General features: G+C 36.4%; 2 protein-coding genes across 3 annotated transcripts; both read right to left on the reverse strand.

Moving 5' to 3' along the window:
- Positions 1-1,302: 1,302 nt before the first annotated feature.
- Positions 1,303-3,229, reverse strand: LOC116250124 (DNA-directed RNA polymerase V subunit 7-like). Of its 2 annotated transcripts, none has more exons than XM_031623554.2 (2): positions 2,968-3,229; positions 1,303-2,011 (listed from the first exon to the last, which is right to left on the reverse strand). In XM_031623554.2, the coding sequence occupies exon 2, from the start codon at positions 2,008-2,010 to the stop codon at positions 1,486-1,488; it is 525 nt and encodes a 174-aa protein (XP_031479414.1). In that variant the 5' UTR covers position 2,011; positions 2,968-3,229; the 3' UTR covers positions 1,303-1,485. The 2 variants fall into 2 exon arrangements, with proteins under 2 accessions (XP_031479414.1, XP_031479420.1); XM_031623560.2 differs by lacking the exon at positions 2,968-3,229 and adding an exon at positions 2,847-2,961.
- Positions 3,230-4,825: 1,596 nt separating this feature from the next.
- Positions 4,826-16,047, reverse strand: LOC116260189 (uncharacterized). The gene is made up of 13 exons (XM_031638362.2): positions 15,901-16,047; positions 15,717-15,779; positions 15,024-15,197; positions 13,964-14,098; positions 11,668-11,807; positions 10,993-11,076; positions 8,978-9,103; positions 7,588-7,740; positions 7,406-7,474; positions 6,736-6,837; positions 5,702-5,872; positions 5,490-5,569; positions 4,826-5,299 (listed from the first exon to the last, which is right to left on the reverse strand). Exons 1-13 carry the CDS (start codon positions 15,917-15,919, stop codon positions 5,257-5,259), a joined length of 1,359 nt encoding a protein of 452 aa, XP_031494222.1. The 5' UTR covers positions 15,920-16,047; the 3' UTR covers positions 4,826-5,256.
- Positions 16,048-17,573: the final 1,526 nt, after the last annotated feature.

Below are 17,573 nucleotides of genomic sequence, written 5' to 3' on the forward strand. Positions count from 1 at the left end.
AATATAAAAGTTCCCCTTGCTTCAAAATTCATATATAAATAGTTGAAGCGTCTGTTGTAAGTAAATGCATTCTGCACAAAGTTACCCCTCATATAACCTATTCAACAGCAAATTTTAAGAGGAATGTATGGTTCCTCAACAAAAGTTTTCACAAGGATTTCTCAAACAAGGGAAGCCTCATTTCCTTCGTTATATGCCATTTCGAGAAGCTCAATTTCTCTCAAGCTCCATAAGGAATTGATCATCTGCTGGTCTTGTCACTAAATATACATGAAACTTGGGCGTAACGAAGTTTCACTATCGCACTTATCCACTTACTGCAGAGCAAACATTTAGAAGGTAACTAGTTCTCAGAAAAACACAGCAAAGAGATGGTTTAGGCTTCGTCTTTCATATAGCAAAGGCAAGGGCAGAGAAGCAAAGACTTATTATAAGTCTACTTGGATCAACCGGGTTAATTTGAATGCCGAAGCAAATTTCTGATGAGGATGTTGGCATCATTCATGATAAAAATGGGTCAGGTATACTTGCCCGACTGAAGACAATCTTTATCCTAAAAGTGGCCACTTTATGTCCATGCACTTGGGTGAGAAACAAACTCAAAAACAAAAAGCGGAAACAAACTAAAGGATGAGTCTCTAGACAAATCGTTCGATTGTGCTATTCTTATACAGACACTTTGTTTGCACGTCCATAACTCAGGGTAACGGAAACCGAGACCAAGTCACTGTTTCACCTTACCACACTTTTGGTTCTGTCAGCATTATGAATAATGATATACATAATGATATACTGACAAGTAGATGAATGATAACATGTCACCTTATTAAGCAGAAGCACGAATAATCAGGTCACTGCTTAAGCCAAAAAGGTCAGTGGAAAAAGAAAAGCACCACGCAGGGCCTGTTATAAAGTCGGTCAAAAATGCATATTAGGTAATTTGGATGGGCAATAAGAATTATACTGCTGTTTGCTCAAATGTCTTCTAATCTTTGGGTAACACCAGCATCTCCAAAGCATTCTTCTTATAAATTAGTTGATAAGGCAACTTTTATCCTCAAAGCCATAGTTTGTGACTATCTTCAACAGGTAATGGTTGAAAATACAATGCTTTCATGTAGCTTCATCAACTTCCAACAAAAGAATAAAAACGACCATTAAGATTACTTTTCATCTCTAGAATTACTGCAAAGCTAAAATGCAACACTTAAAACAATTTGTTGGGTCTGCAACTACATAAAGTTGAACGTCATGTTTTGCAGAAAACATGTTGCCATCTGAATGCAAGGCTTACTCCATGGAGAACCTTAAAATCTTTTAGAAAATGCTTGATCAAAAATATATACACCGCCATCTGTGTTAGAAAAGAAGCAACATCTTCGACCAGACCTGGAACAGTAAGCAAAATAAAGGTACCTTACATCGAGTAGGCATGGACAATGTGAATCAATGCCAAGACAAAACAAGGAAAGGCACTGATTTTTATCAGATGGGACCCAAGTAATCACCATCCAAGCTGCCCAACATCCTAAACTCCTTCTCTATCTCCATCCATCTCACACCAATTACTTTGAAGCGGATTGTCCCATCCTTTTCAAGCTTCAGGTTGTCATTGTTTATGAAGATTGGATTCTCACCCTGAATGAAACGGAAATCTTTCATCATCTTCTGTGAAATAAAGATCTTGTCAACAGGGCCACATTTCAGCATCACACCATGCTTCAATATGCGATCAGCAACACCCTGCAATATCTCACCTTTGACAGGTTTGAAGGTGAGGCAATCGAAGACGACAGTGAAAACCACTTCACCAGTCAAGTCCCTCACTCTTCCACGATCGCATTTCTTTAATTTGGTTACGGCCAAAAAGTAGCCATGCTCCCCGCTCGCATGCATATCTGCTATGTCCTCTAGTAGCTGTATGATGATTGCTCGTTGGAGTAGTAGACCTGTATACATCTGATCTGCTGGGACTATTACATTCCTCTGCATTTCAACCTCGAAAAACATTCTGCAAACCCATTAAAAGACCAATAACACATTACGATTATTTTGTTTTAAATACTTAAGGGAAAGATCTGATTTGCAAGCGTAACAAAATTCTAAACCCTGCACAAGAAAGAAGATAGAAATAAACCTAATCCATGCATTTCACAAGTAAACTATTTTGAATAAACGCCCTTGGCGACATCCATAAAAGATCATGAATATAGTAAATATTACACTGCTGGTGCACAAACTAGGGCCATCAGATTTATTGGACCTGATACAACAAGAAAATAAACTTTTACATCGTCCAACCTGACACCAGAACTAAAGTATTTTAAACGTTCCTGCAAATAAATTACCTCCATGGAACTCCATTCGTGTAGATACATAAGAAAAAGCTTTCAAGACCAGTTAGAAATCAACAAGTCCCCAGTTATATCCACATAAGTTCCAATTTAAAACATGGAATTATCAATTATTATCAATCCTCTAAGAGCCCCCAAACAAAGATTTCGCAGGAAAACATAGGCAAAAAACTCCATGCCAACTGCATAATGAAAGGGTCAAAAAGTTTCCAAGTAATAGGTTCAACCTACAAGCCCAGGAATGAGATCAACTCCTGATGACATCTCCGGGAACACCGAACGCAACAAAATCAAACAATGCATAACCATACTCGTAAGCCAAAAAAATCAATGCAAAACTAAAAAAGTGCATGAGTTCCCTGTGAGTTTCGAGAGATTCCAAAATCAGAAATCAATAAAAGCACAGAGAGAGAGAGAGAGAGAGAGAGAGAGAGAGAGAGAGAGAGAGAGAGAGAGAGAGAGAGAGAATGGGGTGAGGGCTGCCGGACAGACCGAGAGAAAGGGTTGGTGGTGGTGGTGGAAGGCTGCCAGCGAGTGGCCTTCAACCGAGAGCCAGAGAGAGAGAGAGAGAGAGAGAGAGAGAGAGAGAGAGAGAGAAGGATGGAGACCTCACCTGAGCACTCAGAAGAACGAGTCTTTGCCCGTGAATGAACGGAGAACGGCGACGATCCGCGAATGAACGGTGAACAGTGACTCCTACCCGACCATCCCATACAAGGAATGCATTTTATAGGATACAAAAAGTTCCCCTTTTCTTGAAAGTTCATATATAAATAGTTTCTCAGGGGAACACACGCAAGAGTCGGTCTAGGCTTGATTTTTCATGTAACAGAGGCAACGGGCAGGTTTTCTCAACATAGGAGCGCTAACTAGCAATACAAACAAGCGAATAATGTGAATAGCAGGTTGTACGGTCACACCAGTCGAAGTTATGTTAATGAATAAAATTAACTTTGAAAAGAAAGGAAGCTAAAATTTGGCAAAGAAGGCCAGAGGATTACGACCAATCGCCTCGAAGACCCCTTTCATTCTCCTTCTCTTTAGAGTCCTATTCTATGCTGCTCCAAAGTTGTAATAATAGTGATGCACCTTTCAACTTAGGTACTATGTTCGATTATTAAAATATAGCACATAATGGCTAAGACGGTTCCCGCCCGTGTCGTAACTCATTGACACGGGTGCAGCTATGCAAATGGAGTGTCGGGATGACATTGGTTCTTGGATGTACTTTAAACTTAGGCATGACAAGTTCTCAATATGGGATTTAAGGATTACCACATTGACCAGATGATGAGAAATAACACCAACAAAAAACTTGTTCATGGACAAATTTCATCAAGCGAGGAGCATGTGATGACAGAGAAAGCAGACAAATTTCTTTCACTAGATAATAGCATAAGCAATTTCCTCAACGTCTATCTGCTTCACTAGTTTTTCTCCCGAGCACATCCAGGAAGAGACGTAGGAAAAATCATTTCTTTTAAGAAATAACTGAACAACAAATGAACAAACATCATTCTCCAACCATCTAAGTCATGTCAGAGTTGTGCGTTCTTATAATGTTTGACCAACGTTGTGTAATCAGTAGATAACAAGTATCTAATTCTTCAGAACAAGAAATAAAGTTCAGATTCCCAACAGCTACAAGGTAATGTATCAGATATTGTCAAATGACAGATGAAGAAACACAGCTAAAGAACATGCTATTGGTTCAGAAAAGCACCAGACAAAGTATGAAGCCTCAAAATGTGTATAATAAGAACGACCAAGCCCACCTCTTGGTCGTCAGTCGAGTGATCACTTCCTTTTCCAATCAACATGTAGACGTCAATGGATTGGATCTGACCTCCCTTTTTATGTTTCCGACTTCATAACTATTAGACGAGTAAGGTAATTCGGTAAGAGTAAGTACACGGATCAACCGGGTTAGTTTGGATACCCAAGCAAAATTATATGATCAAGACCAAAGATATAACACTACTTGGATGCCAAATCAAGGGGGCTAATTTGGATGTGCAAGCAAAATTATATATCAAATCAAACTGGTTAATACTTCTTGGAACTCATCAAGATTCGGATGTAGTAACTTCGACTACAGGGCTTAGCTCACCTGTCTGAGGGTATCGTTCACTAGAGGAAACTCATGGAGTAGTCGTTAACTTAACCGACGAATAGGGAAGCTAACAGAACAGGAAATTCAGTACGGTAGCCGAATCACAAGCATTAGTTAATAGTCATACAATATTACAATGTGCTTTGCAGATTAGTTCGATTTAGAACATACTTAGATTTTCTGAACTCGGCCACATCTCAACGCCGCTGTAAATATTGAGGCCATTTTTGCCATCCAGCACATGGGAGCCGAAAGTTCCACCATTTAGAAATCTATCACGATTGCAAGCATTAAAGCTTTTTATAAAAAGACAGTGGACGCCCAGGGCTCAGATCGTTTAGGGAGAGAGAGAGAGAGAGAAAGAGAAAAAAAGTATTAGATATGAACGCTTCCCTCTTAACATAAAAAATATCCGAGAGAGAAAGGTATTGTCGACAAAAACAATCCCAAAATAACTAAATAACTAAACAACCCATCACATTTCATGATTACATAATCCTTAATAAGATTTCGTTGTACAATGAACACCTGTGTCTTCACCTTCGGGTTTTACAAGCTTGGGAGGCAGCAGGAGAAACCACACGCTACACCAGCGAGATCACCGCACCGACCAAATTTAAGTAAGGCACCCACCAAATTTACGTAAGGCATCCACACCCATAATAGTGATCTAGCGTTTAGTTTCCCCTGCTTCCTCTGCCATCCTTCAATCTGAAACCTACTTTTCTCACCTTTGCCAGTACAGTAAGCTTTCATAGCAGGCCAAATTTATAATTCCTCCAGAGCCCATCAACCGGTGCCATGGAACTTTTTCCCAGCTTCAACAGCTTCTCTAAATTGTTTAGAAGAGAAAAAAGAAAAGATGGTAAATAGACAATTCTTAGCAGAAACAGGAAAAAGGAAATCATTCTTTCGAGTTTGTTCCTTGGCAGACACAAATCATTATGAAGTTTCTGGAACACCTCTGATAACTGGACCGAAGAAAATGTGCAAAGGACAGTTCACAAAGTTGGGAGTAAAACCTGAAAGCGTCTACAAGCTCCTTGTTTTCAGGATCCAACAAGACTCCTTGATAGAAGGCATCTGCAGCCTCGTCAAACCTCTGCAGACAATTTCCAAATACCAAGGGAAACAAAATTGACAAAGGAAATAGAAGAAACCAAGGTCTTCAGCACAGCAGATAAGAGGGTGAAAAAAAAAAAAAGTAAAGTTGGCAGAATAAACAAGAGGTCACCAGCAAGAGACGAAGTGCAGCCCCCTCCCTGTAGCATCCTTTCGGCCAATCTGGCCTTAATTCTCGGCAAACCTTTGCATCAGAAAGTGCCTGCTCAGCTTGTCCTAACCTGATCCAACAAAGGCTTCTGTTCGATAGTAAACTTGCATCTGTCGGGTTCATGTCGATTGCCTAAGGTCATTACAAAAAGAGTTTATATGCAGTAATACGGTTAAATGATCCCAATGTTAAACTAGTAACAGGAACAGCAGCTGCTGCAATAGTAATACTAATAACAAGAATAATAATAAGAATAGTAGTAATACAATATCTGATCTTAAATCCATGATTCAAACATTTCTATATCAATGCTCCCTATGGCCAATATATCTGAACCAGAACCATGAAAAGGAATATTCATTTCAAGAATTCAAGTTTCCTATAGTAGATAAAAAAGGAAAATTTTATTGCGGTTGTTATTGACATTATTATTATTATTATAAATATTATTATAGTTAACCAACATAGAATTGCACCAAACGACAGGAATAACGAGAATGACTGCTATCAATAACATATAGAAGTAACATTAATCATCAGTTACTGATTGTTTCATCAACAGTGAATGCTCAAACAAAGTGAAATAATGCTTCAACGGTAGCATTGAAAATACAGATAAGTGATGGAACACTTGTTTTACTATAATATAAAGGATGATATATGTCACATTCATTCAAAATCATCCCCTTCCAAAGGTTATGCACATAAGTAGCAGTTTTAATATCATCGTTATGGCATCTGATTTTATATCATGCCAACACTATTTTCTGGCAGGTGTCCAGCACTTATTATTTAATTTTATCGTTTCCTTAATAATTACATCAGAAATTACAGATGCTAATAAGTGGATTCTGCTTATAAAAGCATTGATATTATTACATTTCATCCCACTTGCCACCACCTCCCCTTTATTGAATGAATACAAGTACATGTTAAAACTAAAAAAAAATGCCAATGAAACATTCAACAATAATAAAGGATTTGCAAAAGGTTACCTGTGTATATGCATCCACAGCCATGAGATAATCCTTTCTTCGAAATGCTTCATCTCCTCTACTTTTTGCTTCCAAAGATCTAGACTTTGACTCATCTGACACCTGACAGAAATTCATAAAAACATACATGCATGAGCACAAAAAAAAACCAAAAAGATTACATGTATTTTTTTTTATCTTGCCTACAACAAAAAATTAACTCATAATTCATAACTATTCTATTTATGCTTCTTGCAGTACTGCCGCATATGTAGATCTGAAGCCAATTAAAAAACCTTCACAGGTTCATGCACAAGCAATATGCAGGAAAGAACACTGGCAAACACTTTCACAAAAACAAGCTAAGGCACCGATCCAGTTGCATAGACTGAAGCCACTACAGGAGAACAAACGACAACTTGCTAAATGTTCAGTTTGAACCATGCCAGGAATATATAATAAGTGATAGTAAAGATGTGGGTGTATTTGAATGAAGAGATATCTTTTGTATATTATCATATTTCTCCCAACCAGAGATGTTGAGAACCACCTTAAAACATCCAACTGTGGCTGCAACATCAGAATATCAGAAAGCAATATAATTGTTTGCCCACCTAATTGCACCTTGCGAAAAAACTTTGGTCAAATAGATTTCCAGCCTGTAAGTGGAGAAAGAAGTAAAAGAGAAGACCTCAACTTTCTTTGGCTTTTGGAAGTTGCTCTTATCTGGCTTATCATTGTCAGGACAAGCTCCTGTTTCCTTGTAGGTCATAAAAGAGATAAATTAGGATGCAGAAGCAAACTAGTGTACTTAACAGGAGAATGTGATGCTCAAGAAGCTACACCCAAGTGCTGGGTAATGTTGCACCATACCACTTCCTTGTGGGTTGCTTGCCGCACTTGCTCAAATACTCCATCAATGCTCCAATTTGATATACTGGTAACAGGAGAAGTCAAAGGAAAAAGAATCTCAACTACATCACGACAATCTCTAGCAGCCGCAGTTTGTATTGGCTTCCAACCATCCTGTAAAATAATATAGTCACAAGAAAGTGAATAAACTTCAACCATGCATCAAATTAGCTGACTAAATTGATACGAACATAAAATGATTTTTTCAGTCCCCCTTGTATAATTTGAAGGTCCAAAGCATGATTTTCCAAGGGCTATCTAGCAAGGGGCATCTTTCTGGCCCTATTCCTGTGCAGAGTCGCATAAGTAAGTTGGACACTAGTGTCCATTATCATCTTTAGTTTCCCCCAGACATAGGAAAAATCATTTCAACAGGCAAAGGGTTTGTTAGACTCATGAAATCTCTTATTTCTTAGAAGCTAAAACGTCTCATTGGAGGCCTCCAATAAAATTGGAACAATACTTAGAAGCTAAAGCTGCCCATGCAATCCTAAGAAAAAAATAGATTCTTAATCCACTTCAGAAAACATGGTTTACCATCACTAACACAATCTAGTATACAAAAGGTTGAAGGACATCAGGCTCTATAACATAACTAATGTACTTTCTACTATGAAATAATGTTTAACATCTTGTGGAGCATCCGACATCATCTCAGGTCAAGCTCATACGTTAAAATGAAGATAAATACTAGATAAAGCAAAATGGTGAAATCCCTACTAAATCGACCAAAACAGAAAGGCAAAGCATCAATTGACTTTTGGAAGACATGCCCAGAATACTCCATAACACAGAAGCCAGGAAGACACTGCACCCTTGTTGACATGAGCAGATAGTGCGCACACGCATGTGTACTCTGTGTGTATATGTGTGTGTAGCTGAGTAACAGCCAAAAACCTCTAGAATTGTATTTCATCATGACAGCAGTTTATTTTGGAATTTTTTTTTTCTCCAACAGAATAAACTTAAGGATATCATTCATTGTTGGTAATATAGCCTGTGACTTGGTTAATGCCTTTCTAAAGCATTTTTCAACTCCAATCAACATCAATGAAGAAGCTAACCTTACTTAATGGACAGACGGATCATTACAAAATCAAACTTGGTTTGTTAGTTAGCACTCTTTGGGTCCTAGTGAGAGCTCTCAAGTCAGAAGCTAATCTTAACTTAATGGACATACAGATCATTACGAAATCAAAATTTGCCTTGTTAGTTAGCACTCTTTGGATCCTAGTGAGAGCTCTCAAGTCAATAACAAAGCAACTCATGGAACCTACACGAAGAGTTGCTTACAATGCTCTGTAAATAGCACAAAATAAGTAAAAGAACATGAGAAACTGATTTTTTATACCTCATCTAAAGCATTAGGATCAGCACCACATTTTAGCAAGCAGTTGATGATTTCCACGTTTCCACAGTCAGCAGCTACATGCAAAGGAGTGGCTGATCCAGCCCCAAAATTTACCTTTGCCCCTGCCTGTCATAACAAAGTAATGGAAAACTATTGATGATGTAAAATCAGAAGACAGTTTCTCTACGGGTATCCAAGTAGCAGATGAAAGTTTCTCTAATAAAATTAGAAGAGAAAAAGGAAGCATGAGTATGTTCATTAATGTGAAAGGACATAACCTAAGTGATCAAACACTAAACATGCCACATAAGACAAGAAAGGGTTACAAGTTACAACTTACAAAAGTCCTTCCTACTAGTATTCCAAAGTTGTTCCTACATGAAAACCAAGCAACTCGATTCCTTAAGATAGCTTGGTATCTTCCCTAATTGAAGATAATTCTATGAATACTGAGGGATGTCTTTTCCCCTCAATATTACAAAAAGTGGACAAAGAATCACCAAGAGTTGTTCCAAATAGATGCTCAAGGATTCAGGCAGGTATGATCTATACATCAAGTTTTGCTTGTTTAAGCTTGTCCAAGACAAACAAGTTGACCTTGGCCCCATAAATGAGCTCAGCTTGATCAAGCACATGAATTCGACTAGCTTGATAAAGCTCACTTTTGTCAGTAGTAACAGATGTACATGCTAAACATAAAATAAGCAACAGAATTGTGTGAATAGCAACGAGTGCACCCATTTGTTGAACAAGTTACAGGAACTGCTTGTCATGAAAGAAAGAGGAAAGTTATAGAATATAATATATGTCGTTCATTGCATGGAATTTGATGGACGAGATCTCAGAAGGAGGAGTTGAAAAAAGTATAGGCATCCGAATTTGTAGCATAAGCAAACTGCCCATACCTTTTTTCTGAGACAGGGGGCATTGTGGACATGTCAAAAATAATTTTTTCCCTGCTCCTTTTTAGTTTTAATCACTCCTTAAAGCAGAACCATCAGACCTCAGAACATAGACAATGAAAAGCAGTCCACAATGTCCACACCTTTTCCTAGTCCATTTTTCTGTGTACCTTATATCTGTGTGTGTTGTTAAAAGCATTAGTTGCAGCTAGGCAGTTAAATGAGACAAGGGCCTGGCATGACTAGGCGCATTATGTGTGCCACCTCTAAAAAGGGAAATAAAAAAAAATCAATATTAATTGTTAAAATTAATGACAAAATTTGACTTTTAAATGGAAAACCTACAACGATTAAGTTATATCAATGAAACAACTAAAATGCATGAATCCATGACAACCCAAACACATTAAGCATTCCATAACAGGATAATAAAATTAAAGAAATGTTTGAAAGATCAAATATAATGAAGTGAAGTAGTGAACAACTAAAGTTTACAAATTACAAGTTCTATGTTATAAAGAACGTAAAATAAAGTTTACAGTGCTTTTCAATGTTATACATGTAAAATATTACCATTTCCTAAAAATTAATTTCTCATCTCTAATTCTAATTTCCATAAACTAAAATCCTAATTCTAATAAACAAGAAAAATATTAAGAAAATAATATATATATATATATATATAAGAGCTAAAAACTTAAAATAACATAAATTGTTCAAAGTATAAGAGTATGCTAATTGCAATCCTACATATAACTGCACAGGCACACAGACATATATTTTTAATGCAGAATCACATGCACTAGTAAAAAAGTGAAAAAAAAAACTGAACAAAATGGAAGAATAGAGAAAAAATTGTCTTAAAAAAAAAGGAAAGAAAAAAAAAAAGAAAAAGAAAAGTTGTCAATGAAAAAACCTAAGGCAATTAAGTGCCAAAGTGAGCCTAGTATCCTAGGCCATGTCCTAGGCATTTTCAAATGGCAGGTCGCTGAAAATCAGCTGCCAAGGCAACATGGTAGGCCAGAGAGCCTAGGTGCACCTTTGACAACATGGTACTAACAAAAAGTTATAAAAATGCATGCACGTGCAAGCACCAATAAATAATAGTCTTACCTCAATCAGTAATTTCACAGAATCAAGGGAACCAGCCATAACAGCTGCCAATAGTGGAGTGGTACCATCAAACTCAACATTGGGCTACAAAATAGAAGGCAGGCAAAATAGGTAAGCTATAATAGCTAAACAAATCCATTGTTTGAAGAGATTAACCACCAATACCAAATTGGCGGAGACTATAACAGAAATAAATGCTCAGATGATAAAAATGTGATTAAGCACCAAGAGAAACAACACGAGGAATGATTTTAAATACAATTATTATTCTGCAATAATATGTTCAAGAAGACAAATTGCAAAAATTTGGAATTAGTCTCAACACCTATTCATGTAAAGTCTACCCAAACGACAACATAAACTGTAACTAAAGCCACTTATTCTACATTTAGACATTCCATATAATTTCATAAACCAAGTTTTCCTTTTTCCATCTATGACATTGTCAACCTTGTTAAATTTAAAAATGGTACCATAGATATAGAATTGATCATTAAAAGGTAAGCATAAAAAAATAATAATGTATATTGGAATAAATATAGTACAACATCTCTACAAAGTCAGAGACTGCTTCCTATCACCAATTAAGATTTTTAATCATTTAACAAGTTCAGTTCAAAATCCATCAGAGAAGAACACATCTACACAGGAAAAAAATGGAGAGCTTGTCTTTACATTTGCATTGTGATCTAACAAGAACTTCACCGCATTGGGCTGGCATTCACCTGCAGCCCATATAAGTGGAGTACCAGCATCACTTTCTAGATCCACATCAAGACCTTTCTTGAGTAGAATAGTCAACAACTCCACATTTCCTGAACAAGTAAGAAAAAATTCAGACGATAACAACAACAACAACAGACAAGCAGTACCAATGCATGAAAACAAAAAGAAGAGGAGGATGAAAGGAAACTCTAGCAACAGCTCTCAGCCATATGGTCCATCACCAAGGAGGTCAAATGATACAGTTATCTTCTTAATATGTTTTCTTATTTAAGAAAACAACTTTATGGCAAGCAATTTTAATATGAATTATGATTATACTGAGCATTGATGTTGTGTTGCCTCTTTTTCTTTTTCTTTTTTATAGTAGATTAGTAATTTTAGGTTTTGTTTTAGGGTTAAGTTTCAGAAATTAGAATTAGAGATTTACCAGTTAGCATTTAGAAAAGGGTAAGATTTTGCATGATCTAGAACATTGAACAACATTAATATTTACTTAGTTTCTTTGGTGCCATATAACTTATGGCATTTTGTTGTTGAACTTCATTGAGCTTGGCCTTTCAAACCTTTAATTATGTTTATTATCATGTTACGAAATTTTTACTTAATGTGTTAATAACTTAATATCATTGTGCATTTTAATTGTTTTATTTTTACAAGTTGATACTTATAAGTTTTCTATTGAGAAATGCTTCAGTTTCATTATTAATTTTAACAATTTTATTGCATCTTGTTGGCTTCTCTTTTTGGAGTTGCCTACTTAATGTGCCTCTTCCTGACCACACTCTAGGCTACTCTACTGCATAGGTTGTGTTTACTGCTTTTAATGACGTAGTCTCTGTGCCTGTGTGTGCGTGGGTGTGGGTGTGGGGTGTGTATTATGTGTGTAACTTTGCGTGTTTATATATGCGATAATGTAATTAACTCCTGTTGCATTTTATTTTACCACTCGAAGTCCCGAGGCTCAAGTATGTACTCATTGCCCAGGCTCCACATTAGGCTTTCAACAGCATAGCATAGTACACACAGTATCTGTATGTGCATATATGCCTGTCATCAACAAATTCCATCAACAAATTCCTCTACACATACATGCATACACATAACACAAAGTCATATATTACATATATGTGTGTGTGTGTGTGTGTATTTAGTTCCATATATATGTATGTATTTATTTACTCAAAGCATAGCCACAAATATTAACGGGTTTTAAACAGCGAGATTTTTCTTGGATCTTTTTCGAAAAAACTGAAAATCTCAGAAAGAATTCAGCAATTTTTTTAGAAAATAAAAAATTCTAAAAAGTTAGAAAAAATTAAAATAAATAAAAAAACAAACCCAAAAACAAAAAAAAGCTTGATAAAATTATAAAAAGGATTTTTAGTAATGATAGAAATGAAGATAAATAATTGAACTTATGTTTTAAACTATATAAAACAAAAATAATGAAAAAACAATAAGAAAAAACATGAAAAAATCATGTTGGAGTTTTTTTTTTTTCAAGGGAAAAAGTAAGTTTTTTTTTTTTTCATTTTCATTGTTTTTAACATTTATTGGGTATTCATCGAAAAACATGGATTTTTCTTACTATGATACATAGTCAGTTAACAAATGAATCATCCTATAGGAAGCACCAAAATTAATATGGGCAAATTCAGCACATAGATTATTCATTATGACATAGTAAAACATGCGTAATTAACAATAAATAATTCCCAGTTTAACAAGATTAACACGACAAAAGGTGCAAACAGGTGGCAACTAGGCAAAATAGAGCACATATAGTGCCCATTCTAACATAGTAAATCATGAGCAAGTAACTGTATCCTTAGTTTAACTAAACTAACATATAAAGCTGCAAGTAAAAAGTGGAAATTACACACATATAGCCTGCTTTGGCATCCCAGAACAAGCCCAGCACCAAGGACTGCCTAGATGCCAAGGCAGGCATCTAGGCTCTCTTTTTCCTTTCTTTACTTTAGCATTTTACAACACTAAAAATATGGGCCCTTTTCCAACTTTTTTAACACATGGGTTCTTCAAATATTTTAAAACATTGAGTATGTTTATAACTTCTCAGTTAATCTTTTAAAATTTTTATGTAGCCCATCTAGCAAATCAATATAAAATGGAGAGCATTTAAAAAATTATTATTCACAGGTAATGACCAATCACCTAAGATGAACTTACAAGTTAGAACCAACCATCATAAAAAGAGAAATGCAAATAAAAAGTGTGAGCAAACCTGTTCTAGCAGCATGATGCAACGGAGTAGTTCCTGACTGAGTGGAAGGAATGGAAGGATCAGCACCACTGTCAAGGAGGTATTTAGCAGTCATAAGGTGTCCTTGACGAACCGCATGGAAAAGAGGAGTTTCGCCTGAAATGCAAAGCACAAGGAATCCTTAGTTAGCCCAGGTCTTAAAACATGTTGGATTGAAGAATGCAAATGCACTAAAATCATCTGCCTATAAGAACACCTTTTCTGTTTCCTTTGAAAATCTGAAAGCTATAAGAATGAAAAAGTAAAACGTACGCAATAAACAACGACAATTGATAGACTGTCAACAAAATCATGAAGAACCAAGAGACACACGAAAAATATACATGAGTAAGCCACAATATGAGCTAATGCTTCTGGCATTGGCTTACTTGTTACAACACTGCAGCTCATGCACATTGCACTCAAAGCTGAAGAGCAGAGTCAAGGCCCTCATCAGAAGCCGCAAGAACCTACAAAATCTTGAACCCCTGAACTAGGACCTCATCTATCTTTCAGAAACAGCCGGATACTGCCATCCTTTTTGGATGAAACAGGGAGGTTTTTTATAAGGTTTTCAAACATCGATATTCATAATTAAGAACAAAAGTGCTACCACCAAACACATATGAAACAAATCAGGACAAACATAGACTTGATTAGATCAACTTGTCAGTTGTATTATTGCAAAAACGAAAGACACTGAGCAAAATCAGTATAGAAAGTCTCCAAGGACACAATCCAGTGAAAGGAAAAAGCCAAGCCTTCTCATAACTTATTGAATTTAGGTTGAATTTCACCAAGAAGCAAGTTGGAGAAGAAAAGCTACAACACCAGGTTTTTAGCTCTACTTGCCTGAGAGAGATAGCTAAGCAACTTAGCTGGTGATCACCATTTACCAGAAAGTCGGAAATACAAGGCTGATGAATTGTATCAGTAAAAGAAGAAAATCAGAATAACGATTACTAAATGTAATCCCTACTTCTAAAAGGCCTTCATTCGTGAAATTAGGCATGTCCAACACATAACGAGAGAAAAATCATACCCCAATCGTCTTTTATATCCACATCAACCCCCAGCTCCTCAACTATAAACTTGCAAATCTCAGTCTGACCTTCCCTTGCTGCAAAAGCGAATGCACTTCGACCATTTGCGTCTTTAACACTAGAAACGGTTTCTGCCATTCCCTTCTTTTCCTCATCAAGAATCTGCCCGGTATCTATTAAAAGAGTGGGAACAGGAAGAATTAGCAATTACTTTACCAATGGGAGAATGGAAATGAATGCAGTAATTAACCGTACTGAATGGAGAAAACCGAAGTCCTCAAAAATTGCGCAGCAGGGTAGTGTTTGGACGAACTAATTTATCTGGATAACATAATATCCACAAAAGAAGGCGATGAATATTTTCTTAGAAGACCAATACAATTACCAACACTCATCATTTTTCATCTGGAAAAAGTGGAAGGCTCAAACACAACGCCGGGGTAATTTAGCCTCCTATGCAACCAGCTAGGAACGAATATAGGATTTTCCCGCAGTTTGATTTCGACAAACCGACTTATCCAGAAATACGATATAGTTTGAGATATTTCACAGAAGGAAAGTTAGGTATCACAACACAACCCCACCCACATTTCCACGCGAGAAACTACAAAATGCAACAAACAACCCATAGAAAAACAAAAACAGAAACAAGGAAAAAAGAATCATAAAAGAAAGAATCAATGAGAACTCACTCTTGAAGAGCTCGATATCGCCACGGCGAGCGGCGTTCAGGAACAGCTCAACTTTCTCCCGAACTAGCGAGAGAAAAAAACAAAAAAAAAAGAAGAAGTTAACACAATCAACAACGAGAAAAAACACCAACTAATTAAGAGCAGTGAGATACATATAAAGAAGAAAATCAAAAGAGAGGGAGACCTTTAAGAGCGGACGCCATTGCGAGAGAGTATGAGGAAGAACACGGTGACGGTGACGACTTCTGGACTCTTCCCTTCTTTTCCCTCGACAATCTTCTCGCCTTCCCTGTTAAAGCGACAAAGGCGGGTTCTTGGTCAAAACAGTCAAATCCTTCTGTGCCCTACGGGAGCGGACAATCAAGGGTTTCTCAGATAAACGGGTCCCGTTCGGGTCGGCGGTGATTGATAGAATTTGGAGTTGGAAGATTCGTTCCCACCGCTATTCGCATGTAAAACAATTCAGAATCGAGATTGGATTGAATATTCTGAATTTAATATAGCTATTATTTTATCTGATTTTTTGTATATTTTTTAATTTGGATTTCAGTCCGAAAGTAAACACATAAAACCATGTCCTCATTTTTAGATATTCCGGATTCAGCTGCACCATATCCACATCCAATTACTAAGCAAAGGTGAATTTTGTTACTGAATCCAACTACTTGGATCTGGATTCAAATTGAAAACTGAATTACAACCGAACTCTTAACATCCCTAGTGGAGTCCGGATGGTGTGAAGATCCAGATGGGAAAGTCGAGTAAAAAAACTGACTCTGTTCAGTTTGGTTAGCATGTGGTGTGGAGTTTTGCGGCTATTTGAACTAAATCGTGTTCGGATATTCGAATTGGACGTGATCCATCGGGAACACATATATATATATATATATATGAGATCCCTCTATTTTGAGATCAGCCATATTCAAGCCATATTCACTTGAAAAATGAGTTGTGCAAATCATTTGCATGTCATAAAGGATTTGAGATCTGCAAGTTAGATTTAGAGTATGAAGATTTTTTGTGTAGAAAAACAAAAAGTTACGGCTAATACATGAGAAACATATTGAGAAAGTACTTCAAAGTTCACACAGTCAACATGGATAAAGAAAAAGCAATGAGCACTCCACCTAGACCACATTCTTGACTGACTGGCAGCCATTTTTTGCAGGTTTTTCAAGATATTACACGTTTTCTGGTTCTTATCAATCCTTCTATATTGTATTAAACATTTAGATTTGATATTGTACCATAAAATTTATTTTGAGGGACAAGACTTGTCAACTTGATTTCATTTGCTATTAGGTGTCCGCATGTAAGTTTTTATATATTAGACTTTATTATTTCTCATTTCACAAGTTGTTTGTCTTCTTGAGTCATGCATCAAAGTCCTCTTTTTCTTATAAAAGGTTTTACTTGTGAAAGTTTATAAACTTCAAATGAAGAAAACAAAAATAATATTATGAAATGATGTGTTGATGAATTTGACTATACTAGAGAGACATGTTAATGTGTGAAATGTTTCTCTATTGTTTCTGATTCTTGTGTTTCAGTTGAATATGGTGTATGGAGTGGTCAAACATGGATTACAATCTTAGTCAGATTGGCAGTTCGTATTACGGATATCCATGGTAATGGACACTAATTTCCTTTAATAAATGAAAATTTTGTTCTCAAATGAAAAAAGTGAGAAGATATCTCCCACAATGGTGACAAAGAATATCACCTTGGGAGATGAAAGGAGAAAAAACTTTTTTGAGTAAAACTATCATATCAAATGAGATTTTCATGCCTAAAAATCTTATGAGTTGTGACTCAAGATTTTCTTTCTTTCATATGTGACTGTATGAACTAACAAGT

This window comes from Nymphaea colorata, chromosome 1, assembly GCF_008831285.2.
Source record: "Nymphaea colorata isolate Beijing-Zhang1983 chromosome 1, ASM883128v2, whole genome shotgun sequence".
NCBI lineage: Eukaryota > Viridiplantae > Streptophyta > Magnoliopsida > Nymphaeales > Nymphaeaceae > Nymphaea > Nymphaea colorata.